Source organism: Cyprinodon variegatus, unplaced genomic scaffold (genome assembly GCF_000732505.1).
Source record: "Cyprinodon variegatus isolate N-32 unplaced genomic scaffold, C_variegatus-1.0 Scaffold19, whole genome shotgun sequence".
In the NCBI taxonomy this organism is placed as follows: Eukaryota; Metazoa; Chordata; class Actinopteri; order Cyprinodontiformes; family Cyprinodontidae; genus Cyprinodon; species Cyprinodon variegatus.
In genome coordinates, this window is record NW_015150472.1 from 191,047 (window position 1) to 218,260 (window position 27,214).

General features: G+C 38.4%; 2 protein-coding genes across 4 annotated transcripts; one reads left to right on the forward strand and one right to left on the reverse strand.

Moving 5' to 3' along the window:
- Nucleotides 1-775: 775 nt before the first annotated feature.
- Nucleotides 776-10,546, forward strand: nox1 (NADPH oxidase 1). Of its 2 annotated transcripts, none has more exons than XM_015389053.1 (13): nt 776-883; nt 1,083-1,178; nt 3,119-3,229; nt 3,559-3,643; nt 4,804-4,955; nt 5,496-5,689; nt 5,777-5,906; nt 5,985-6,077; nt 6,158-6,399; nt 7,937-8,099; nt 8,247-8,393; nt 8,479-8,603; nt 9,921-10,546. In XM_015389053.1, the coding sequence occupies exons 1-13, from the start codon at nt 776-778 to the stop codon at nt 10,045-10,047; spliced, it is 1,773 nt and encodes a 590-aa protein (XP_015244539.1). In that variant the 3' UTR covers nt 10,048-10,546. The 2 variants fall into 2 exon arrangements, with proteins under 2 accessions (XP_015244539.1, XP_015244530.1); XM_015389044.1 differs by having other exon boundaries at nt 841-917; nt 9,921-10,544.
- A 340-nt stretch (nt 10,547-10,886) lies between these two features.
- Nucleotides 10,887-26,582, reverse strand: cstf2 (cleavage stimulation factor, 3' pre-RNA, subunit 2). Of its 2 annotated transcripts, XM_015389066.1 has the most exons (14): nt 26,467-26,582; nt 26,193-26,271; nt 24,483-24,652; nt 24,266-24,402; nt 23,315-23,434; nt 23,070-23,189; nt 22,675-22,798; nt 19,318-19,377; nt 14,349-14,448; nt 12,753-12,931; nt 12,529-12,653; nt 11,445-11,528; nt 11,215-11,358; nt 10,887-11,117 (listed from the first exon to the last, which is right to left on the reverse strand). In XM_015389066.1, the coding sequence occupies exons 1-13, from the start codon at nt 26,561-26,563 to the stop codon at nt 11,233-11,235; spliced, it is 1,521 nt and encodes a 506-aa protein (XP_015244552.1). In that variant the 5' UTR covers nt 26,564-26,582; the 3' UTR covers nt 10,887-11,117; nt 11,215-11,232. The 2 variants fall into 2 exon arrangements, with proteins under 2 accessions (XP_015244552.1, XP_015244560.1); XM_015389074.1 differs by lacking the exon at nt 19,318-19,377.
- Between the last annotated feature and the right edge of the window lie 632 nt (nt 26,583-27,214).

A 27,214-nucleotide genomic window follows, 5' to 3' on the forward strand; every position in this document is an offset into this window, starting at 1 on the left:
GACCTAAAATCAAGATTACTTTATTAATCCCTTGTGGGAAATACTTAATTTGCAGAAGACATGGAGCAAAATAAAATATAATAAGACAGAATAAAATAAGTAAAATTACAATCAACAGTATTAACAATGCTGCTCAGTATCTAAATTAATATTATTGCACATGGGTTATAGGACATTGTTCACAGTGAAGTAATGAGATAAGTAATGATCAGTGCCTATAAAAGCTAGCTGCACCTCAATCATATCAGATTGTGTGCCTTCTTTCTCCAAACTGGGTTCCAGACAAATAAAACAAAATATATATATATATTCCAAGATTCCCCTTACCCTGATTAAGTTCCTGTATGGTTGAGCCTGAAGCACTAACTGTTGCTGCTGTCCTTGTCTTAACATCACCAAACCTATGACCAAGCTTTGCTTTACAATTTGATGCACCTGTTTTCCTTCCACTAAACTTTCCACTGATCTGCATGGATATAGCAGCCAGCTTCTTAAAAAAATATAATTTACATTGTTTTTTTTTACCTGAAAACAATATTCCTTTTAGAACAAACCAAATCACCTACAAAAAATAGCTAAATAGATCAATAAATATTAAATGGCACCAATAAATGCGTCACCGGATCAGGGTAAAGTCTCCATGGGATCTCAGTTTATTTCCTCATTCTCTCAGTTCAATAAAAGTCAATTAATGGCGGGAAGAAATGTGATCCTTCAGGCTTCCTCGGAACTTCCCGATCAGCGCAATTCCTCCTGCTGTGAGTGATGGGGACTGATGAAGGGAGGAGTCCCGCAGGTTGGAGCTATAAAGCCAGGGCGCAGCGGGCAGAGGATGCAGTGGAGCTGCTGTGAGCGAAGAAAAAGCTTTCATCATGGGGAATTGGTTTGTCAACAACTGGTTTTCAGCCGTCATGATAGTGAGTCAACTTTATAATTAACTATTTTCTATTATAACTGTTTTTATTAGGGATTTACGCACTGCTTTTTACGCACCTGATAAAACCGTCTTTTTACGCAGTGTGCATCATTTCTAACCACCCCTCTGCGGACCATCATTTCTAATAAACCTTATTTTTTCATAGTGTGTCTGGATGGGCATCAACATCTTCCTCTTTGTCTGGTTTTACTTCGTGTATGAGAATGGAGAACAGTTTTTCTACACCCGTCGCTTACTGGGGGTGAGTTCACTCCTGCACAGAAAATATATCTCATCTGTGACGCATATGTACATAGACTTTGCATCTTTTACACTTTTCATAGTGAAGTAAGAATCTGAATGAGAGGATTTGGAGTCAAGCTTAAAATAAAAATATATATTCATGCATCTCCTCAATAACAGCCTGTATCAGCTTCTTTAATTGTGTTTTTATCCAAACAGAAATTATCTGATTGATTTGATTGATTGAGATTTAATGGTGGGCTTCAGCCCATCTGCATCAGGCTCTGATTTCTCCCACCTTGACAATAAAGCTTGTCAGCAAAGTAGGAAGATCTCTGAAAAGTCCTACTGGGTTTGCTGCTAAAGATTCTCACACATCTAGGTCATAGTCATTCCAAAAAAGGTAAAAAAAAAACTTTTTTGGAATGATGAAACTTCTCAGGATGGGAAGCGAACCGTCTTCAAAATGGGAAATAAAGTCCAGCGGAGTGTTTTTTTTTTTTTATACTTTTTTTTTTTCCTGCTGGGTGGCTTTGCTGGCTTTAATCTTAAAAAGATTAGATGAATGCTGCTGGATGCTTTCCCTAAAAAGAACTGGGACCCCTGAGCAGCGTTTCCATGTGTTTCATAGACATGGGCCAGTTTATGTTGCAAATTTACAGAACAAAAATAATCATAATAATAATTCGAGTTTATTGTTTTTTTAATAGTAAAGTACCTGACTGTGCAGAGCTTCCTCCTGCTGTTTGTGAACTGCCGGTCAGCTTGCTGAAAGAAAGCGACTGCATTTTGGTCTCATTTTAAACAGGAATTAGGATGTGTGGAAATATTTCCAATCAGAAAAAGTAAAATAAATAAACTAGGGAACTTAAAAGACAGTGGTGTCAAACCAACAGAGAAACACGTGCAGATATTTAGGCTAAGCTGACAAATAATTACTATATTTACTATAAAACTATTCCTAATCTTTGTTTCTATGTTGTATTTTTGCTTAAAGGTATAATGTAGGATTTTCACAAATTTTTGTAAATACCTGCCCTCTACACTAAAAAAAAAAAAAATGCACATGCACAACCCAAGAGGGAACCGCTATTAACCGCATGCAAGAGCATGCACAAGCTTATACAAGCTTACTTTCTAAAAGAAGATTCGCCATTTTTTCACTATGTCAGACTCACCATCCGTAAGTGAAAATGGGGACAGGGACGTAGGATGGCGTTACGTAAACATATCACAAGAATGAATCACAATTAGGAGGACCAATTATTTTGATGATCCACCCTGAAAAAGATCATCCTCCACTATACCTTTACGTCTTTGTATCAAAATCACGATCGAAACTTTGCCGATCGACTATTACACAATAAACGCTTTGTTAGATGGTCCAAATAATTGTTGCAGTTCTATTTTAAATAAAAGCCTTTAAAAAAATCTCATTAAATTTAGCTTAAAATTCTGAGTTGACACCATGTTAGCATTACATCATAGCGTTTAACTAAATTACTCTGCTGTAATCCTGGATATGTCTGTCTGTGGGTGTTGAATCCCCTTCGAGAATGTTCTACCTTTCGTTTACGTCTTCCTTCAGACCACCTTCCATTCTTATGATTGAGTCATGTATCAGCTGGCCTCTTTGTTTTTTTTTCATACAATGAACCTTATTGCAGCAATCCTAATGTTTTATGAAAGCAGGTCTGTGTTGCTATTATTTTTGCTCTATATTAGCAGAACAGGACGAATAGAATGAAAACATAAAAAATCAGCTGGCTTCTTTAGCAATGACCCCTGTCTGCAGTCTTCACCATCATCGTTCAGTTTATAACTTAGTCAGAATTTAGCATTTTATCTAAAAAATAATAATTATGTACTATTCAAGTGATCTGTTTTGAAGATGTGTTTTGCCGCTTACCTTACCTTGTAAAACACAATTATCATGACTGTGTTATGTTTTCTCAACAGTCTGCCCTGGCCTGGGCCAGGGCTCCTGCAGCCGTCCTGAACTTTAACTGCATGCTCATCCTCCTACCAGTCTGCAGGAACCTGCTGTCTCTGCTGCGAGGCTCCTTTGTGGTAAGATTTTTCTTTTTGCACATCTTTCCTGTCTCATACTTTTACACTAAAGGCCACATTTACTTGGAGGAACGCAATGCCAGATGAAGTCTGGAGAATGTTCCACCTTAAATCTCATAATTTTGATCAAATGACTCAAAACTTGTCCTTTTTTTTCCTGCATGAGTAACACATTAAAAGGTGTGTCCTTGTTTAGATTAAATGAAATGGACCCTGCAGGTTTTCATAAACTGACTTTGACATTAATAGACCTACTGCTGAGAAACTATACTTTGGAGGAAATCCAGAAAAAAAAAACACGGCTTCCTGCTTTTCTTTATCTTGTGCAGAAGTGCAGCAGAACAATGAGGAAACAGCTGGACAAAAACTTGACTTTCCACAAGCTGGTGGCGTACATGATCGGCGCGATGACAGGTGAACTCAAGCGTTAATTTCTGCATCAGTACCAATGCTTATTTAAATTCTTTATTAGCTCTTTGAAAAAAAACACACCTTTGACAGATGAATTTAGGGATCAGTTTAACATTAATACCAGGAAAAAATGTTTTCTAAACAATATGAGTTCTTTATGCGCTGAAGTTGAAGCTGCTATTTAAGATGCTTATCTGGCCTTTCTTTTTCTCACAAACCCACAAGGAAATAGAAGTGAAAACACTTGTTCTTTGTTAACATTCCTTTGTTTTATTTGTTCCGTTTAGTTTGCTGAGAATGTTGTGCATGTATTCGCTGTTATTTTCATACAGATATCAACTCTATATTATCGTGGCTGCCTGTGCATTTTAGAGTTGATTTTAACATTTTTTATTTATGTTTTTAAGTGCCTAAATTATTATGTTTTTAAGTGCCTAAAAACCTTGCTCTTTCCTCCCTGAGCTTCTTCACCCCTACTTGCCTCCTGGTCTCCTCAGGTTAGCAGAACAACAGCTCCTGCAGGTACCAAGGTTTAAGGGGAAGCTCAGAGGAGGCTTCTCTATTGCTGCTCCTCGTTTATTAAATAGCCTCCTGCTGCTTATTAGGGAGACTCCTTTCCTGCCCAATTTTAAAACTTGGCTCAAAACGTACTTTTATTCACTAGCTTTTAACACTGGTAGGACTTAGTTGTTATGACCCTTTTAATTTAGCCTAAATAAATTAATATTATTGCCTTATTTTTTATTTTTATGCTGTATTTTATTATTTTATTGTGTTTTATTATTTGTAGCTATGTTCATCACTTTGTTTTCAGCTGTTGTAAAGTTGCAACTAAGTTGTAAAGATGCAATTTAGATCAAACTTTCTTCTATGCTAATACTTTATGTTAAAAAAGTTAACTGGTGTAAAATTAAAGAACCACAGTTATATTATTTTAGGGTTTAGACATGGAAATTCAATACATTTTCATATTTCATATGAATGTATTAATTTGGCAATATCAGAGGGGGAAAGTGCATGAAATGCATTTATTTTCTGGCTCAATAAATGGACAAATAATGTTTCGAATACCTGAGAATTATTTGTGCAAACAGAGCAGTCATTTCTGCTGGCAGGTCAACAAAGAGCGAAACCAGTGACCTCTCCCCTCTCTGCTCCCTCAGCCGTTCATATGATCGCCCATCTGCTGAACGTGGAGTGGTACAGCAACAGCAGACTAGGGGTTTACGACAATCTCACCCTCGCTCTGTCCAACCTGGAGGACGACCCCAGCATGAACACCACCTTCCTGAACCCCATCCGCCAAATCGACCTAGTGAGTCCCTCACTGAAGCCCATAACATCTACACCAATGTAAAAAAAATTCGATAAGATAAATATAGAAAAATCTTAACTTTGCCATAAGGGAATTAAACCAATTTAAATTAGTTTTTTAACTGATTGACAGAACAGTCTAGTAGATTAAATAAGGTGGAGATGCGTTAAATCACAGCAAACCGACTAGAGGAGATCTTTGGTTCTGTAATCTAGCAGCTCGCATTAAAAACATAAAGAAACAACATTTATTTACAGCTAATTTCATATAGTTTAGTGAGATCTTTTTTGTTTTTTTTCTACACTTTTATTACTGTTGATATTTATCCTGTGTTGTTCTGCTCATAACAAATTCAACATGAGCTGCTCAATTGTGTGTTCTGGATTGATTTGCATGTCTTGTACGAAAATTGTAGCGTTTTTTTTTTAGCCAGCTAACCAGCAGTGCACAGCAGCAGGTTAGCTGGTGGTCACTCTGGAGCTTTGTATTGGTAACCAGCCAATAACAGGGCGGTAATCCTGTCATTTCCTTTATTCTCAGTGGCTGCAGCAAATCCCCACCTACTTTGTCTTCACGTCCATCGCTGGCCTTACAGGCGTCATCATCACCCTGGCTCTCATCCTCATCATCACGTCGTCCATGGAGGTCATCAGACGGAGCTACTTCGAGGTCTTCTGGTACACTCATCACCTCTTCGTCATCTTCTTCGCTGGTCTGGTCATCCATGGGATTGGGTAGGAGAGAAATTGCATTTTCTTCCTCTACTTCTGGAGGGTCGTCTGTATGAGAAACCAGATCTTATCTACCTGTCTCATCTGCAGGTTCGTCGTGAGGAAGCAAACAGATGATTCGTTTAAAAAACACAACCCCCTTTTTTGTTTCAACCGCACTGAGGATTGGGGAAAGATCCCCGAATGTCCCGTCCCTCAGTTTAGTGGAGGACCTGCGCAGGTTTGTCATCGTTCACTTCAGATTTCTCACTGTTTCCAAGTTAAAACTTGTAACCATGGTTTTCCTTGTTCTATGCAGACCTGGTGGTGGGTGATCGGCCCAATGATGATTTACGTGTGCGAGCGATTGCTGCGCTTCATTCGCTACATGCAGAATGTGCAGTATAGAAAGGTAAAATACACTTTTTATATTTTCCTTCCTCCTTAGCAGCTGACCCACTTGTTTTACTAACTGAGAGCTGTGGGTAACAGATTGTGATGCGGCCGTCCAAAGTGCTGGAGCTGCAGCTGGTGAAGAAAGGCTTTAAAATGGATGTGGGACAGTATGTCTTCCTCAACTGCCCGGCCATCTCACAGCTGGAGTGGCACCCGTTCACCATGACCTCTGCACCGGAGGAGGACTTCTTCAGCGTCCATATCCGCTCGGCCGGAGACTGGACGGACAAACTCATCGACATCATGCAGAAGCTTCCGGAGGGAAGCCAGGGACCCAAGTAAGTCTTCTGATTGTACAGACAGCAAATAAACATGCTTAGATGTTAATATTTAGGAAGGAGACCAAATGGATACTATGTCTTGAGAGCTGTACTGAAATACATTTATTTTTGTATACACTCTGTGTGTACAATATGACAATAAAGTCTGTCTAAGTCTAAGTTATTATTAATCTAGATATTTTTAATCTATAATAGAATAGAAACTTATTTTGTTTGTTCTTTAGGGGGGGATTTTAGCTTTAAAAGCTGAGGGTAAAGAAAAAAAACTGTAAAAAACAGGTAAACAAGCAGACAAGTTAAAGAAAAAAGTTGCAACATAAGTAAAATTATACTTTACGGTTCAAAAATGTGACTGAGTTGGGTAATTTAAAAGATGCATAAAATGTGTGCTTATTTTGTACCCATAAATACAAAGAATGAGAGAAAAAATATATGTAAAAAAATAATAACAAATAAATATACCGGTATGTTCATATACCAGCTGGGATTTTAACTCTTATTGATTTTGTTTGGTCAGATTAACAGTGAGCCTCTGGCCATCAACTAGAAACGCAGCACAACCTCAGAGCGATCCACCCCTGTCCACATAGTCTAAGCACATGGCAATGGGGATAAATCTGATCTGGGTTTCACAAAAGCAAGCATGAGGAAGATGAACTTGAGCATGAAGACAGAGCTGCATTATGCTTGGAAGTGTGCAGTACTTCATTTTAAAAATCCAGTTGTTCCTGATCTCTGCAGAAGTGCAATAAAAACGCCGGCAAACGGGTTCAGCATCTCTAATTACGACGTCATGCTCCATGCTTCACTCGTTCCAAAGATTCTCCACCAAAACAGAACAGTTTTCTCTGTGATTTAGGACCCAGCAGCAGCATCCGGTTAGCAGGTCTGGAGGAGGGATGGAGGCGAGGGGGTTCAGCAAGTTAGGCAGCTGTGCTGCAGCAAAGCTTTTCAGAGCCTTAAAAAGAAGAAAACTGCAAAACTCAATCTACAATAAATATGCAGTCAGTGCAAACAGGTTAACAGCAGAGTGATCTGCTCACGTCTCTTTGTACCTGTTAGAAATCGGGCTGCTGCATTTAGTCAAATGGTAATATTTATTTTTTCATAACGATAATCAATAATAATTAAGAATAAAAAGGCAACTATTAAAATGTTAAATAAGATTATATTATAATGTTATCAATAAAGTATTTTTTAATTTAAGCGAAATAGATAAATTGAAGCTGTGACAAAGTGACCTGGCTAATTCCCGTTTAAGAAGAATTACATTAATCCAGCTGGGAGATTATAAAATGGATTACTGATTCCAAGTTACACATAGAGAGACGTGTTGGAAGAAAGAATGGAGAATCTCACCGCAGATGAAGTGAGGACTTCAAACTTAAGAGCTGCAGCTATTATAAATCTAAACAGAGAGGACACTGCTGAGAGATTGAGAGCTGGAGCACATCACATTTAAAGCCATCTATGATTTGATGCGACCAGGAAGGGGATGGAAAAAATGAAAATAATCTGCTCTCTGTCTCTTCAGAATGGGTGTCGATGGACCTTTCGGCACAGCCAGCGAGGACGTGTTCGACTACGAGGTCAGCATGCTGGTTGGCGCCGGCATCGGCGTCACTCCCTTCGCCTCCATCCTCAAGTCCATCTGGTACAAGTTCAAAGACAACGATCCCAAGCTGCGCACCAGAAAGGTGAAGGCACTCATAGTGTGACCGATGACACAACCCCCTCTTTATAATAAACATTTATAATAAACATTTTCAGAAATTACAAAAATCCCAGAAGGCGAAGCATCAGCCATTGTCTTTGACACACCATCCTCTGTTCACTGTTCTCAGATCTATTTCTACTGGCTCTGCCGGGAGACGCACGCCTTCGAGTGGTTTGCGGACCTTCTGAAGGCGCAGGAGAAGGAGATGGAGGAGAGAGGCATGGGAGATTTCCTCACCTACAAGCTGTTCCTGACTGGATGGGATCAGAGTCATGTATGAGTCCTAATCAGCCCTACAGAGTCTAGATAAGCAATCACTGTGATCGTTTCCTCATAAACTGATATGCTTGTCCTTCTAGGTCAATTACGTCACGGTTAACGTTGATCGGGACACAGATGTGGTGACAGGGCTAAAGCAGAAGACTCACTATGGCCGACCCAACTGGGACAAGGAGTTTGAGGAAGTCCGCAAAGAGAACCCTACGTGAGTAAAACAAATATTCTTTCGGCTCAGCAGAAATGTTATTAGTGAAACAGAGTTAAAGGTATAATGGAGGATTTTTGAAAAAAATGCACATGCACAATCTTGTACCCGCTCCCAAGAGTGAACGCCTATTAAACACGCACGAGCCCATTTCTTCTCGTGCACTCTCTGTTCAAGAGTGCTGTTTGCATTACTCATACAAGCTCACTTTCCAAAAGATTTGCAATTAAATTTTTCCACCATGAGACTCACCACAGGTAGTGAAAATAGAGATGAGCACGTAGGACGGCCTTACGTAAACATATCACCAGAATGATTGACATTTAGGAGGACCACTTATTTTGATGATCCACCCAGAAAAAAAACATCCTTCACTATAACCTCCAAAAATTATGGGGAATAAATTACTATAACTGCATGAAATATAATAAAAACTTGTCCCAAACCAAATTGGCCGATTTTCTGCTTCCAAACCTAGAGGACGTGCTGCATGTCCTAAAGAAGCTAAAGAATGTCCACATATCAGGCGCAGGGGAAAACAAGTCAAACGTTCTGTGGGCTTGTCAAAAGACCTTCAAACCTATTTAGACTTCACATATAACAGAATCATTTTATAAATAAATGTTTTTAAAAAATTGTCATTCTTAAAGAATCAACTGTTTCTATTTTAAAGGTTTAAAATAAAGTAAAAATATACATAAAAAAAGAGGACAGATATGTGGAAACTAAAAAATAAAAGCACCATTTCCCAATTAGAGAAGTAGATCTTAAACAACAGTATTGCTGCTTTCAGTTTGATTCTGTTTAAGAAATTAAAGGCTATGGTTCCATTAAAACAATGAAAAACTGCTTAAACTGCTTTAGATCTGTTTTTTAAGGACAGGTTGTAGACCCATGTCTTTTGGGGGTGATTAGTTTCTTTTCGTGATTTGGAAACTACTACCTGGGTTATAAAAAGGCAAAAACATAAAGGAACAGAGGTTGTTTCTTTCAGGGATGCAAGAACAAAATGTCTAAAAAACCCTCAGGGCATTCTGCACTTTAGTCATCTAGACAAATGAAAACTGATGTGAAGCGTCTGGTAAAAAAAAAAACCGTGGTGTTGTGGAGAAATAAATTAGCCTTTAAATGAACTTAATTTTTAACTACAAGTACAGGAGGAAACGGATAACTTTATTCTCATGTCTCCAAAATTAACATCTGAACTTAAGTGAGTGCATTTGATTGGTTGGGTAGTGATTTATGATATTAAGGTTTTTATTATAATGAGGCTATACTGCAGATTTGCATCCTGTAACATTCTTTGTTCATATTCAGGTCCGTGGTGGGAACTTTTCTGTGCGGCCCGGTGGCTTTAGCGAAAGTCCTGGAGAAGAAATGTGCCAAGTACTCCGACGTTGATCCTCGCAAGACCAAATTTTACTTCAACAAGGAGAACTTCTGAGCTAAAACAAAGGGATCATTGATGAAGGAAGGCGGATCGGTTTTGGTTGGTAAATTCCTGTGACACAGATCGTTAGTGACTGAAAAGGTGCACACTAACCTGTGCAAAGGGCAGGGACGGGTTTTCCACACAAATCCACTCTGACAAAGCAATGACATATTGTTGGTGATCAACATTTATCAGGGTTAAACTTTGTTAGAGTTAGTCATAGTGGTTTACAGTAAGCCAGCTGTATTAAAGGTTTACTGGATTTTGAGTTCCTGTTACCATGAAGTCTAATAAAATGTACAGTCTGTTTGTTATAGTGTTAAAATAACCACCCTAAATCAGCTGGGCTATGATGTTCTTAAATGAAGTTTTTTTTAATTGAAGTAGCCGTTTATATTCAAAGATATCTGTAGCAACAAAAAAAAATCTTTGGACTATAAATGTATTTCCTTTAAAAATCATGTCATTTCCTGCTTGATTTTTGTATCATTCTTTTAAAATACTGTTTCCCTAAATACACATTTTTGAAATCTGTAAATAAGAAAATAAAGTTTACAAATATGTTACAGTAAATGTTGAATTCTTGAAGTGTTTTAAACGCCTTATCTCCCCCAGCCTTTTATCACTGTGTAAGAAAGCAGCTTCCTGGAACAGGACAATGGAGCAATGATAAGTTTTCTAGTGTTTCCTTAATGCCTCTCACGTTCAGCACTTCCTTATTTTAGACAATGGGCAGGTTCACAAGGAAAAAGGCAGTGAACTATGAAACAGGTAATTAAAAATTGGCAGACTGCGATGTGTGGTATGTTTTCCTTTAAGAGGTATTTTTTCAAATACTTTGGATTAAAATGATGAAACCATTTTTTGTGCTTTAGTTTTATTGAAAAAAAAAAAAAAAACAGGTTTCCAGAGATTTGACAACAAGTTGCTTTAAAGCAAAAATGAGTTAATTGTCCATCGATTTAACCTTCTTCTGAACAAACGTCTGGATCAACCCAACACTCTTTACAACACTAACAAAAGAAAACATACAATAATCCAAGAGGAGTTCTAGCAGGAGGATCTTGAAGGGGCAGCCAGTCCTGCAACAGGAATAAGAATAAAAGAAATCCATCACACTGTCTAAATCAGAAAACAACTTCCTCCTTCAAACGTCTGAACAATGACGAGAAACTGCACCTTTGCCTTGTTGGAGAATCATGGTGCACCTGAGGCGGTTTTTTGAATCTGCTCTTTGAGGATGAGGATGCTCTGTCGCTGCTCTGGGGGCAGCATGGCGATCTGTTCTGGGGTCAGCTGCAGGACCTGCATGATCAGGGCAGCCTGGAAGGAGGAGGGAAGAAGATGAGTAAAGATAACTCGTATGGGAGCGGATGGAAAACATCAGCAGGAGAGAAAATGAAGCCCACCTTCTCCTGATCCTGTGTGGAGACCTGAGCCTGGCCTGGACTGAAACCTCCTCCAGATGGGGGGACCCCGGAAACACCTGGACCCTGCATGATGAGTCCATTTCAGCACAAGCTCAGCTCACTAATTGTTTAATTACCTTTTTCAAATGCTTCTACATCTCTTTGTTCAATTACCAGCAACATTCTGATATCCATCACCAGTTATAAAAGAGTAAGAAGTAAACAAAAGGGCTGCTACACAAATAATGTTACCACAGAAACTAAAACATGCATTTCCTGCAAGGATATAGAGAAAATGCTGAAGATGATCATCTTCAACTGGAATACACCTGAAAAATAACTACAGAGCTTAAAACCAAGCTGAGCAGCAGGATCATAAGATCAGCTTGTTAGTTTTTCATCTTCAAGTTAAGTAGCATGCTAGCTTTAGCTAACATGCTAACAAATACAAGAACAGTACAATGACTCTGCCGTTTGGGAGTGGGATGCTCCCAGTAAAAACATACATGGGTTTCAGTACTAAGCGTCATCATAGTATGATCACTAAAAAATACAACTTAAAACTACCAAAAAATAAATAAATAAATAAAAATGATCTTTTTAATTTATAGTTTGTAACAAACTGTATTAGTTTCATACATGCGGCATAAGCTTTCTGTTTTAACACCAGGACAAACAACTTCTATTATATATTTTTCAGAGTTTGTTTGATTCCGAAAAGGGAAAAATATATATATATTTTTTTATCAAAAAGATGAATAGTTTTATATACATTTTTTTTATCTACTCTGCCTAGCTAAATTAGCTAGTTTAGCATCTGCGCCGTAAAAGGTCCTTATTGAATACACTGAATATAAAACACCGCCCACTGACCTGACCATGTCATTCAATCTACAAGTGGCATCTATTCTCCTACATCTATGCTACAAGCAGAAGGTTAGTCTATACTAGATTGTGGTTTTATAATTACTACTGGCGTCAGGAAGAATTAGTAAACATTTTGGATTGTGGCTGTTAAATGTTGATTAATGAATTATTTCAGGGGGAATGCTCCAAACCAAACAGCTGATAGATATAAAGTTACCGCTCTTGCAGGTGGAGGAGCGTTTGGACCCATGGTATGAGGGACGGGGCCCTGCATTCCAGGCACAATGGGAACCCTCTGTCCCGTCACCGGCCCGCGAGCGTCCATTGCCCTCGGATCGCGGCCTGAGGATGAAATGTTTTAGGTAAATACAGTAAATGCAGCTCAATCAACAGCTGGTCAGCTACGACATTCGGTTTATTTATTTTCTCAAACTGTGATACCTCTGGGTTCCATTGGCGGCCCCCGTGGCTCCATCATCGGGGGTCCTCGTGGGTCAACCATCATGGTTCTCTGTTCAGGCATCGGGGGCCCCCTCATTTCAGGCGGTGGTCCTCCTCCCATTTGTGGTATATGTATGGGCGGGGCTTGGTGAGGCGGTGGAGCCGCCATGTAGGCCCGACTAAACACAAACACAGTTTCCACACCATGACTGGCAGTTTGTTTTGCAACTGAAAGCAATTTTAAGCGGCCAGGTATGGAAAATAAGTGAAGTTTTCAGGGTCACAAAACAGTAAAAAAAAAATCTCAGCAGTTTACAGAAATTAAAACACTTCCAGACTTGAGCTACATTTTCACCAACATGAGCAGTTTCCTAATTTTTTTTTTTCTTTCGTTTGTCCTTCTCAGCAGATAGGAGCACAGTATTTTACAAGGAAAGAAAAAAGGTGTTTTTATACGTTCAAAGGTAAAGATTTGTATAATTTCTCAGGTATTCATGTGGATTGGGTGAAGATTTCGTGGCTCTGGCTGAGTATAAAAACACCACAGAAAACCTGTGTTTGTTTTGTTTATGTGAAACCTATTTGTCTCTTTCGTAACAGGGTTAACCTCCCTTTTCTTCTGATCTATTCTTCATATTCTAGGGAATGATTAAACCTCCAGTTAATATGAAAACATTCTGATCGACTTGATGAGACGTTGCTCTGATCCACCTGCATAATTACCGGCTAGGGATGCCCTGATCAGACATCGATCTGTCAGATATCAGCCAGAAAATGAATCTTAGAATCTGTCATCCTGCATCTAAGATCTTGATTTTATCAAGTTGATACAAACGCTGATCTCTTTCTGAAAGTCTCACTCTGCCTTCGGTCAGCAAGCTGACCAGCAGTGAGTAGAAACAGGTTGGGGAGGAGCAGCAGAGTTAGTCCATGCTGTATGCTCACTCTCACACAGCGACTTTCCTAGTTTTAAAACCTCACTGGACCTTTAATGTACTGGAAGCCAGAGCGACCCTACCGTTTTAGAAGTGCCCAACCAGCAACATGAGGCGGGTTGACTCAGAAAAAATAGTTTAATAAAACAATACGATGATCTGGTTTCTATGATGTAATGGACCGAATAGGTGCAGACAAAGAATTCACCTTTACCGGGCGCGACTCCATTGTCAAGTATACTTTTAAAGCCACGAGTATTCACAAACTAATCCAACTTCATTTGTGCTATCAAAACAATGAAGTTAATCTTAGCTGCAGCAGTCAGTGACCTTGATGTGGGGGAAAAAAAATCCCCCTTTACTGCATCTCAGCTTTACTGGATCAGAGGTTAGACTGTCTTTGTCTGCCTGGAGTTCTGATATCTGCAAGTACTGAAATATAGGTGCTTGTAGTCATACTTAGTTTTAAGAAATCTGGCATTGGTGGCCCCTCAGGTGCAGAAATGGTCTTTTTTGTTTAATTACCAGTAAGATCAACTGGTGGGTTGGGCTTTGTTAATCTACCCCTTTCATACCAAAGCCCCTGCTGCTTTCTCTGGTTGATGACAGGACTCCTACAATCTGCGGCTGCTCTGTCCACAGGACTAAGTGATGTTCTTACTTGGGGTCAATAACTTCTCCCGTGACAGACAGTAGAGTTCCTCCTCTGGGATCATTGGGACCGTCGCCCAGCAGCCCTCTGGGTGGGATACCGCCTGGTCCTGAGCAAAGGAAAATAATTCAACATTTTTAAAAAGTGTCATGAGTAATCAGACATGGACTGACATGCGTAAAAGTGTTGGCTTCGACCTTTAAAACCAAGTAAGTAGACATTTTAGGGTGCGTGAAAACAGGTTTTCCTTCTATATGCAAATTAAGATTCCAAGTTCTTATGTAAAAAAAAAAAAAAAAGGGCAATCCAAAATAACCATGTCAGGACAACAGGCTGTAGCATTTTATTTGAACTAAAGTCATTTTAAAACCAACAGGCATGCAAATAAGATCAAGAAGTGAGAATTTTCCCCTGCATTGTATATGAAATGAACGAGGAACTGGTTTATTTTGCAAAAACACATCCGGCCTAATCATCTTCTTTGACAATCTCCTACATACCTCCATGTTATAGAATCCTATAAATAAAACATAATCAGTCAAAGTGTTCCTGTTTGATCGACCTCTTCTGCAATAGTCTCCCTTTCACTGTGATTAATGTTTACATTTGTCTCTTAGATCCTGGAAAAAACTAACTCTAAAGGTAAAGAAAAATCTCTTTGTTTTGTGGTGAAAGGGGTTGACTTTAGCTAAGCTAGTTGTAAGTAAATAAAGAAGCATTCAAAGGAAAATAAATGGACGTAAAAAGCTCTGGCTGCTGGTGTCAACTTGGCGTAACATGTCAGGAACAATCAGTGGAAACACGACGTGTCAACCACTCTAAAAAAGTAAATTTTCTAAATTCAGTCTGCTTGGAGCTGCAAAAAATACCACATAACATGTTAATGGTAGCTATATGATTCATCTCATTTGATTAAAAAGCTCAAAAAAAGACAGCCTTTTAGCTGAACAAGCAACAAAACCCAGAGGTACATCCTGAGAACAGACATCGCAGACCAGGCCCACAGCACCATGGATAAAAACAAACCATTCAACAGAGAACACTGAAGGGAATAACACTTGCTACTAGTATTTATGCTTCTCAAGTTGTCTTTTGGGAAATACATGTGTGCATTTATACATATTTTACTCTCTTGTGGAGAGGATTGTATAACCTGTTAAACAAAAGCAACAGCAATGATGATAAAGATAAAGCAAACAGAGCTCTGGTATCAGAATCTACAGATATCCAAATCCAACCATTGGATCAGAAGAGAAAAGATGTGGCTCCGTCCATCCCTATTTTATTAAACTTTTAGGTGCTCAGTAATTAGCTACACTACTGGATGGTTAGAAATTTACAAAAACGTTGGAAATCAGCCACAAAATGTGATTCCTCCAAACAACTAAGAAAACGTCAGCACTAAAAAAGCTGTTTATTTTTCTCTGCATGATATGATAGGCAGGAAAAACCAAGAAATAAGAGGCTAAACTGTATAGATCTGCTGCTTTTCCACGTATATTTCAGTTAATTTACATAACAGCATGCAGTGTATTTAAAACGACAAAGAATGTGAAAGTAGGTAAGATAAGAAACGTAACGTTTAAAGCCTCTAAGTGGCACAACTTTCAAAAAAAGACAAAGAAACAGCCAAATCCTGAAAAAATGACAAAGGCTGCAGGATTATTGATAAAAACAAATAAAAAACTTTTTTTTCCAGGACTGGTTAAAATATGACACTGCATAAAAATTCAGATCTGAACATCTCCACTATGGATGTGCTTTACATATCTGCTCAGATCATAATGATGATTATCAGGGGCGATTCTGGCATCAGAGAGCCGTCTGTCAAGGCATGATACATTTCATTGTTTTCTACATATTTTCAGCACCTTTTACCAATTACTGACTCCATCACTCACTGATGCATTGTATATGAGACTTTTGCAAAATACCCGTCAATCAAAGCAGAAATTATCTTTTTTTTTTTTTTTTCTTCGGAGAAGAATATTTAAACTGTTCTAGGTTTTGAACCACTTTTCATGAAAAGTCAGTAGCAGAACAGTTCCATTTAGGACCAGTAGTCTTCTCCCTTAAATCAAAAAGCAGATTCTGATCTCCGTCTTCTCTTTCCCTTCTCTGTCTCATCTCCCTGTTCTTTTTTTCTTGTAAAGTGAAATTAAGCATTCAGTAAAGCATATAGATGATTAAGAAAATGTAATAAAGATGTCCTGTTTAAACAGAATTACTCTGATATCTGCTCCTGGAAAGGATTTAACATGGAGCAATTACATCCATGAAACACGTAACATGATTTACTGAATGAAAGGTTTCTCTTTCTTAGCTTAATGACAGCTGTTTGCAGTGTCACTACTCCCATTGTTTTCTTACCTGGTTTTTCCTGACCTGGCACTTTGCACACACCTTGCTCTCCTTCCTGTAATGCACCTCTCCCTCTTTGAACTGGCAATCATTAAAATGATTGTATTCAACTAGATTAATATAGAAAGTTGTGCTTGACTGTTTAGATACACTCCCATTAAAAAAAGGCCAAATTCACACCTATAATTCTAATAATAAACTGATTAAAGGATAATTAGAAATGTACTAAATTATGATTTAGTAAACTGAAAATTGATTTGGAATTGTGGTTTTAAAAATAATAATAAAAAATATATATATTCCCAGACATGTTTGTGCACCTTACTCGGAACATTTCACCAACAATCAACAGGTGCAGAAATGTGACTGAACATTTCAGAAACCTCAGCGACTCCCCATTACTAAGGGGTGGATCTGTTCTTTCTGTTCAATTTGCATGTTTTCTAAGCCATACCAAGGTGTTGCTGGGCTAGTCTTTAAGCCTGGAACTCAACACTAATCCAGACATTTTGAATTGAAAAAGCTTCCTGGAATTAGAAACGTCATCAAACTTGGAAAACAAACTTTTTTGGAAATATTTCAGAAAGCACCTGATTGCAGTGATTCCCTCAAAGTATTGCTCAACATTTTAGTTTAGTAGCCCGGGCATGCATATATATTTTTTATGTTTAATAACAATATCTCTGTGGAAACATAATTCATAGATTAACATGATTTTCATAGAATTTTTATCCATTATTTTTGTCAATGTCAACTTACTCCATTGGCAGCTTATACATAAAGAATTATAATGAATGAAGGAATCTCTCTGCTGCTGGAAGCCCATATCCAAACAGATAGAGATATTATCATTAATATAGGCTACTCTTAGTGGGATCTGGCTTTATTTTTTGTTAAAAAATAAATAAAAACAAAATCTGATCTCCATGATGAGGCTGTCTGCATACAGACGTGCACACAGCAGGATTTATAATGTCAAAGGGCATCCAGTTATTTTGTCATTATAAGCACCTTAGCTTTAATAAACACCAGCGTATGACTGCAGCAAGCTTCTCTCACTCCAGCTTAAACAGGACAATGATACTGAACACCTGTAACATTAGCTAACCTCTACCAGAGAGTTAACCAAGTTTTAGCGCAGCAAACACTAGGACTGCTTATAAGAAGAATAATAATAATGTGTTGGTATTAAGCATTTTGCAAGGTATCCTGGTTAAGGTCAGACACTCTCATCACTAATGCTGTTCAACCCCTTCTAAACCAAGTGCTGTATCGTTTTCATACTTTTCTTTGGTATAGTATTAAAGGGGAACGTCGTTATTACATCATGTTCTACTACCATATGAGTTTTGAGTCATTTGGAGCCTTTCTGAAGATATTTGGTTAGGTTATATCCAAGTAACGTCTTCCTATGGGCAAACGACTGGAAGGCACAAACTAAACTGTTCATAATTTATCATTTATGGTACGCCAGCATTCATAACATGTAGGCGAATCACTTCCCCCAGACATCTACGGTTATATTTTTTAGATTCATATCTTTTAAAAACGAAGCAGCGCGTGTATGAGGTCATCAGCGCGTGCCCGGCTACCATTCATCCATCCTGTCCGCTGAACTGCTGCTAGTTTTACTCACATGCCTGGAAGATGTCTAGTGCTACTACCACAGATGATCTCGCTCTCGAAATAGAATTAAACGATTCAGATTAGCTCGCCGAATGAATAGAAGGGGTAGAGCGTAGCCGCCTGTGGCCTGGGCTGCCTGTCACAACTCCAGTCCAGCGCGCAGATGACGTCATACACGCACCGCTTTGTTTTTAAAAATATAAATATAAAAAATATAACAGCGGATGTCTGGGGGACAGTGATTTGCCTTCATGTTATGAATGCTGGCGTACCATAAAGAATAAATTATGAACGGTTTAGTTTGTGCCTTCAAGTCGTTTGCCCATAGGAAGACGTTACTTGGATATAACCTACCGGAATATCTTCAGAACGGCTCCAAATGACACAAAACTCATATAGGTGAGCAGAACATGATGTAATAACATAAAATCAAGGGCCCAATGTAAAAAAAACAGCGTTCCCCTTTTAAAAGTAAAGTACTGTATAAAAACAACTAGGATTTCAGGGGTGCTTTTATTTAATTGAAGAGCTAAATACAGCTATGGTTTGGCCGATTCTGTCCTTACGCTGGCTTTTTGTAGACATTTAGTGTTAGTCATCTTTGCTACATAAACTTCACATTTGAAATACATTTCAACGACAAAACAGTGCATTCAACCATAACTATCCTCAGGTGAATGTTACAATAATCCAAAAGCCCCTCTGAGTTTTGTGAGAGTTTTAACTCTGCATTTTTACACACCTAGCCTCACCCTCATGACAAGGCAATTTTTGCTGAAGTTATCACCGCACTCTAACACTCCTCTCTGTTTGAAAGCAGATGTGATAAGCACCCTCAGGTTTCTCTGTGCAATAGCAAAAGGCAGACATTTGAAAGAAGCAGACATGCAGGCAAAAAAGGGGGGGAATATCACAAAAAAGTCACAGATTGCACTCTATCTGGATAGGATCTTTCTGAACTGTCGGGGGAATCGAGGGGTAGCAGTGATACCTTGAGGCCGCTCGATAGCAGCGGGTCCAGCTGATCCTGTGGGGGGACTCTGGAGGTTTCCTGAGCCAGCATTAAAGTAAAAAAGAACAGGAGACACAAGACTCAAGAGAGAGAAGAGGCATTTTGGGGCTAATCACCAAAAAAAAAAAAGAAAAGGAAATACGGCAGAGGGACAGATTACCTTCTAAATGGAGGCACGTGAAATGTGCAACATCAGAGCGCGTAAACAAAACAAACACTGAACATATCTGTGGCAAAGAGCCTAAGGTTATCCGACAACATTAGCAGAGGGTTTGGTGACACCTTGTGAGCTTTGGGAGCCATGACAGGCGCAACGCTTCATAAGTATTCAGACATAAGGGGTTGGATTTTCTTTACATGCAGGCAGATCGAATTAAACTGTTCTATGAGTCTATATATAGAAACTTCTCATTTAATTAGACTTTTATTGCAGAAATTCTTTGGAAACTTGTTTAGTATGGTGAGTTGTACAGAAACAGACATTTTTAATGTCATAAAAAAAATAAAACCGGATTGATCTACATAAAAAAAAATGTAATGTTTCAGGCTGATTTCCAAGTATTATTATTAATAATAATTGAACTTTAATAATCTCACACTGTAGGAATTCACCTCTGAATTTAACCCATCCCCTTGGGGAGCAGTGGGCTGCCATTGTGCGGCGCCCGGGGAGCAGTGTGGGGGTTAAGGGTCTTTGCTCAGAGTTGCAGTCTGTGGGAGTGGGACTTGAACTCAGAACCTCTGGGAGCCAGTCACAATGCCTTATCCACTAGGCCACCACAGGCTTTTATTGTCATTTTGATACACTCCCCTAAAGATTACATAAAGAAATTAAATCTCATCTCCACGGTGAAGGCACTGGATTGGGAAATATTTCCAAATAAGGGAAAAATCTAGGAGGCGGACATTTCTTTCCGTTTTGAACAATCCTAAGGTTGTAGCCTTCCTGGATAAGTTATAGTAGGGGAGTCCAGATACAACTTTTTTCATTTCTGATACGATACAGATAATTAAGACTATTGACCCCATACAACATCAGCATGGATAATACATACTTTTATTATTTTATAGAGTTGAATGATAAAAAAGGCCTGATTAAGGGATATTTCTCAAACCGAGAACAATACTTAAAAACATCCGACTCATTTCTTATTCACCAAAGAGTCATATTCATTTTAAACAACAGCAGAAATTTTTAATTTATATTTTTTTTCTAATATCGGTTGTTTTAGATGCAGGCCAATTTTTCCTGATATTCACTTTTTGGCAGATATCGGACAGATTTCAGTATTGAATCAGGGAAGCCCTGGTTCATAGCGTTAAAAACCATTTCCTCCTGTACGCCTTCTGCAGGAGCTCACTTCAGAGGACTTAAGTTTATTAGTGAGCAGGCTTTAGTTTTAAGAGGTCATTTCATTGTTTTTTTCTTGTAAATCTAATTTAGTCCTAATGCTGTTTATCTCTAGCCTCTTATGTTTCCATGACAACAGCCTTGGCGCCTAAAAACCATAGCTTTGCTTGTATACATACTTGAATGCAAAATGTCACCAAACTACGTATTTATGCATCTGAGAAGAGACTGCTGTCTCTGATCCACGCTGCATTTCAAACCCACCTCTGAAAAAAGGCTGATCCCAGGAATTGTAATCCAGGTGTTTTTTTTTTTTTTTTATATTAATAATTGTGGTTGAGTTCAAGAAGGTCAATTAGGATTAACGAATCAATTTCTATTTGAGGTGATATTTTCAAGATGCTTCTTATAAGTTCATTCATATAATGCGAGCGAAATTTAGAACACCTGTCGATGTTCTTCAATGTGAAACATCAAACTCACCTCTTCTTTACGTGACATCACAGTAAATGGCAAAGCAAGCCACGATATAAAAAGATAATTTTGGATCTTTAAAACTCATGTCTTCTGAAGCCTGGTGGTTTATCTGCTTAAACAATAACATTTGGTGGTGGCAGTATTATGCTGTGTGGGTGTTTTGCAAGAGCGACTGGTGGACTTCTCAAACTAGAGGAACAAAAAGGGTGAAATATTGAAGGAATGTTTCAAAACATCAGGTTGGACACAGAGGGGTCTTTTCAACAGTCAATGACCCTAACCAGTTACCAAAGAACTAAATTTGTTCCTAAAGTTCACAGGATTGAGGGTTTTTTTCTAGTGGTCCTCAGGGAAAAACAAAACAGAACCTCTGTCAGCAGGAACAGGCTAAAATTTAAGCAAACTGTTGGGAGAAGTTACTGGAAGGATAAACCTTTAAAGGCAGTCCTACTTAATACAAAGGAAATATACATAAAACTACCTAAATATCCAATCTAAACACACATTAGGTTTGTTCTGAGCAAATGGAAATAATTATGGCGATTCTAAATTACGTAAAAAAGGGGAGAGGTTTAGTCTGATTCAATGTATATGTAAATATACCTTTTTTATACAGCGTAATTAAATATAAGTACAATAACAGACCTGAATTTTTTTTTCAAACATTGTATTTTCAAATTTAGCGCAAAAAAACTCCAAAACAAAACAAAGAAAAGAAATGAAGAAAAGCATAGTTTGGGGACATTTCACACCAATAGTTTTTTAGTTGTGTACGTGATTCAGTTTCTTTTGATGAAGAAAGAAATACAAACCAAAAACAAAGACAAAGTAAAAACTCAAAACAAACTCAAACTTTTTACTAGTGTTGCACCGATACCAGTATGGGACGGGGCCCCAATCCAGCACTAAAATGGTGGTATCGGTATCACTTTGTATTAGTCTTTTACCTGCTTCACAAAGGTAGGCAGCAGCTTGAGAAAGCCATAATGGCAATTATTTTACATCCAAGTAGTAGCAGTTCTTCACATATACACACACATCAATTTCAAACAGATGGTGTCGATATCAGTTAATACCGCACAGCCAGGTATCGGGCCAAAAAATAGCATTGGCGTAACACTACATTTTACTAATAAATCCAGGAGAACATTCATTGTTCAGACCAGTCTGTGATGTTAACACAGAGCATGGATGCTGTGCTCTGAGCTAGTAGAAAACACAACATTTTCACACCATCGGTTGGTTCTCTGGACCATGTCAGCCAAACTGATCAGAGGAGCACACTGAATGATATAACTCTAGAAAGCTGCATACAGTTTTATAATTAACGATGTGCAGGATTTCGTCTGTGTACTCCAGGGTATCCCACAATGCAACGCTTAAGCTAAATGACTCTGGGAAGGCATTTAGCTCAAGCCTGGTGGCTGATCGAGGTCTGATCACAACCAAACCATAAACAACCTGTTGTATCGTTTGTTTGGAACTGTATAGAGTTAATTAATGATTACCTGGAGGTCCAACTGGTCCTGGTCCAGGTCCGGGTCCTGGTCCTGGTACAGGCATTGGTCCAGGGACGACACCCATGTTGGCAGGCTGCATCATCGAAGGCGCTCCATTGATGTGCATGCCAGGCTGATAATCAGACCAATACAAAGATCTGACATTACGACGTATTTACCTACTTTTAGATCAGACATTTTAACTTTTAATCTGCTTTCCTCTCATGTTCAACTTTTGGAAAGATAATTAGATTGTTTATGGTGACTTGGTGAGATCGATTTAATGACTTGAGGACAGTGATTGCTTGTTTTGTGTTTTTAATTCAAAAACTTGAACCCAACTTAAATCCCAGATATCAGAGTAAAGCTTGAACAGGAGTGACATGGATCTGCGTTTAGCTTACCCCAGGCTGTGGCTGCGACACCTGGACATTGGGCTGTGCAGGAGGGTTGACTGGGGGTGCTGCTCCAACCGGAGCACTGGGAACCAGAGGCTGGACTGCTGTTTGACGATGTAACATTTTCTGTGCAGAAATTAATACATTTTTTAATAAACAAAAATTTTATAAAATGCATATAAAAAATTCTGTCTCTTTTTTGTGTATTGTAGTTATTCTTGAAATAATGGTGCTAATCTCTTGGTTCTCACCAAAGCGATCTCTGGGTCAACAATCCGCATTACGACCTGTGCCTGCAGCAGAGCGTAGGCCAGCTGCGGATTCTGCAGCAGCATGTTTCTCGCCTCCTGGGGACTGTTTTGTACACACAGCTGGGGGGAGAAAAGTGTTTTAGTTTTTCAAATCATACTCTTTAATAATAGGATAACAAGTCTGGGTTACAGTTTAAGACAAATCTCCAAATTACAAATGCACCAAGTTACAGGTTCAGATGCATTTATTATGTCAACCTTGTGGAAGTTTGGTTCTGAGCACTATAAGGATCCATTTTCATTTTATTAATGTCTAAGTTTTTATCCTTAGCTATGGGTGGAGAAATTGCAACAGCTGTCAGGCTTTAAATAGGGAGGACTGGACACAAATATTAATGTGTGGGTAAGGATGCAAGCATCTGACCATGTGATAGAAAATAAAATCTAGAAATAGTTTCCACAACTCTTTTTTAATACCGATCTTGGCCTGGAAAAGATGAAAGGAACAATTAAAGAAAGCTTAATCTGTGGTTTCATCGTCTGAAACTCACACCTGCTCATCACACTATGGATCTGCCCAAAAAAACTTGGGTACAGCAAAAGATTTCATTTCCTTCTAGAGATGAAAATTTTGCTGACCGTTTTCTTTTTTGTGGTTCATTTTGAAGCTGCTGCCACAGATGTAAACATAATGTCTCTGTTCTGTACAGCACAGGACTTGTAAAGCAATCATGAGCATCTAAATACTGTGCTGAAGCTAAAATCCTATAGAGACAGTAACTCTCTTAAGGATTAAGAAAACAAAATCCATCATTCATACTCTTGCAGATCATGTTTCACTTAATTGGAGAACTAGTTCTTCAACAGTACAAAGTAAACAGAAGACAATGAGTAAATGGATGGATAAAACAACAAAAACTACAATCACACAAATAATATAAACCAACTGACCTTCATCTGTTTCATTAGTTCAAACATCTGCTCAGGTGGAAGACTTGCCACAGCTCTGCTGATGGATTCTGGAGCCTCCTCTGGCGAAACGCTGTCTCCATAAGGAGACTCAATAATGGGGGCTCCAGTTCCCAGGCCTACGCAGGAGACCAAACTGTGCTTTTAACATAAAGGCATACATTATAACCACATCTACTTTACCAATGCAGTGACCTACTTTTAAGCTCTTCCTTGTTTTTTTCACTAGCAGCGTTGTCAACTCTGAGAGCCCGACCACTGAACTCTCTCCCATTCAGGTTCCTCATAGCGCTGAGGGCCGTCTCCTGGTCTTGGTACTCACAGAAGCCATATCCTTTTGGCTTCCCCGTTTCTCTGTCATACACTAACCTGAAAATTACAGGGAGAGTACAATCATAACATATAAATAAAAGAAGGCGCATGTAAAAAAAAAAAAAAAAACACTTCTTTTAATCTATTTCAATTTATACATTTTTTTTAGAAATTCAACTTAAATTAATTCTGACAGATTCATTAAGAGTGACACATTCAATGCATTTATTTCAGTTAATTTTGATGCCTGTGGCTCAATCTTGCAAACGACCTCTAGATTTCTCAGTGGGGTTCAGATCCAGCCGGTCTGGAGACTAATAAATGATCTTTAAACCAAGGCTGAAACTAAAGATTATTTTGCAAATTGATTAATCTGTTGATTATTTCTTCTATCAATCAATTAATAATCGGATAGCCAAACATTCTGTAAAGAAGACTTTTAAAAAATTAAACTGGTGAAGCTAAAACTTTTCCAATTGTTTAAGCATATTGACAGATGAAATGTTAACATGTTTTCTTTTAACAATCTTGGTATAATTACTCCTCTAAGTGGGTTGCTGTGTCAGCTCAAGGCATATTTTAAAGTCTCTACACTCCAGCTAATGATTAATCGATCACTAAATTAGTTTACTGTTATCTCAACAATCGATTAATCCGATTAATTGTTTCAGCGCTACTTTGAACCCTGTTTTGTTACTTTTGGAAGTGTGGGGCTGATTCCTAGTTATGTTGTAATTAAAATCAGCATCCTTAAGAATTAAACTTAACAGCAGGAAGAAGCATTAATTGCTCTAAATGCCCTTGTTAGAGAGCTGATGTTGATCCAACCAACAATCTGCAGATAGGAGCTTTTCTCCAGGTCAAAATTAGATGAGGAGACTTCATACTAAGCCTTGGGTAAATGTCTGATTCTATCTGATGAGTGGAACAAAATAAACAACACCTAAAAAAAACCCCAAAAACAATCAGATTTTCAGGATATGAATAGAGTAGGAAAATCCCTTCATTGTCCAACAATGAGGAAATTCTGCTGTTTATAGCAGCAAAAAGATTACAGAATTGTCAAACAAATGTGGACCTTAGAAAAAATGTACAGGAACAAAATACTAGTGAAAAGTTAAAAGATAAACAATAAAATACTATACTGTAAAGTGTTTCAACAATATAAAACTGTGCACCCAGAGAATAAATAACATATATAAAGCTAAGGACATTTTTACAGTAAGGAATATTTGCAGCCATCCATGTTGCTTGAGGCCCTTTTCCAAACACAACTTTCCATATTTCAACATTCTGGTAGTTTTTTTTTTTTTGTTTGTTTGTTTTGCAGTGATTTCCTGCTGGTTCTGTTTGTGCCAAGTAAAACATGAAATATATCTCCAGAAGGAAAACTCCACAGTCCTCATGGCTGTGTAGGCCAATGCATTTTTGGGTCAAATAATGCAATTTGATTTTATCTAAAATTGAATTGCTAAAATCATGTTTCTATTCCTTTGTTCCTGTTTAGAGGAATCTGTATCAAGCGAGCAAACAAACAATAATGGATACAAATAACTATTCTAACATTGATCACGTTAAAGTTTTCTCGTCTACTTACCTGAAGCTGACAACAAGTCCGACTTCGGAAAATATATCTTTCAGCTGCTCTTCTGTGGCTTCATAAGGAATGTTTCCCACTAAAAAAAAGAATGTGTGTGTACAACAAGAAAAGATAATGTCTCCAATTATGAACCGTTTCATGTTAGCATCGTTTTGTTCCTCTGCTGTCTGGTTAAGCTATGAGGTCTACATACATTAGGTGCATTTTTATGTTAGCATTTCTTATTTTATACGTAAACTATTTAAACAGTTTCTAATAAAACCTAACTTACCGAACACTGATCGTAAAGACCGATCAACGGCTGGGTCTCTGTTCGCGGCAGCAGCCGCGGCCGCGGCGGCCACGGTAGCAGCAGCAACGTTCGCCATTTTGGGGACAGAAATGAATGAAACACCGCAGGAAATCAGCAGGAGACAACATCCGGTTCGTAGAGGAGGCGCCGCGCTCAAACGCCACCAGCGCGACCTCTTTCGACCTCATGAAAAATTTCACACACACACACAAAAAGCTCCGCGATAGTTTTAATTTATTTCATGAATAACTTTAGCGTAAACTCGGGCACCGAGGACTTTACAAAGATAACACCTCGTCGCGTGTCGTTAGGGACTTGTTGCCACGGTAACCGTTGCTTCTCCTTCTCGATTCTCTTCCTCTTTTTTAGCTCTGAGACAGAAAGATGACAGTGTGAAAGCTTTCAAAGTCATGTTCGTCCACCTGAACCGTAAACCAAGTGAGCTGGTCTATTTAGAAGATGCTTGTTTCCCCAACAGCAGATTAGGTCAGTATTTGTAATATTTTCTAATCTTTTTTAAGCAAAAAGTAGCCGTTAATAAATCAAGAGGCTGTTGCAGTCAGTCAGGTGTCTGCAACTATGATAAAGCAACTGCCACCTCCAATTCATCTTTCATCTATCCATCAATTCATCCTCCATGATCTATCTATCTATCTATCTATCTATCTATCTATCTATCTATCTATCTATCTATCTATCTATCTATCTATCTATCTATCTATCTATC

Excerpts from the sequence above, each read along its gene's own strand:
- cstf2 (XM_015389066.1), bottom strand. The coding sequence starts at position 26,563 with ATGGCGAACGTTGCTGCTGCTACCGTGGCCGCCGCGGCCGCGGCTGCT. Across the intron at positions 24,653-26,192 it reads GGACTTGTTGTCAGCTTCAG|GTTAGTGTATGACAGAGAAA; the intron begins GTAAGTAGACGA and ends TGTAATTTTCAG. Across the intron at positions 12,932-14,348 it reads GGAGAAGTTATTGACCCCAA|TCGGGCCTACATGGCGGCTC; the intron begins GTAAGAACATCA and ends GTTTGTGTTTAG.
- nox1 (XM_015389053.1), top strand. The coding sequence starts at position 776 with ATGAAGGGAGGAGTCCCGCAGGTTGGAGCTATAAAGCCAGGGCGCAGC. Across the intron at positions 6,078-6,157 it reads AGAATGTGCAGTATAGAAAG|ATTGTGATGCGGCCGTCCAA; the intron begins GTAAAATACACT and ends TGTGGGTAACAG. Across the intron at positions 8,394-8,478 it reads CTGGATGGGATCAGAGTCAT|GTCAATTACGTCACGGTTAA; the intron begins GTATGAGTCCTA and ends TTGTCCTTCTAG.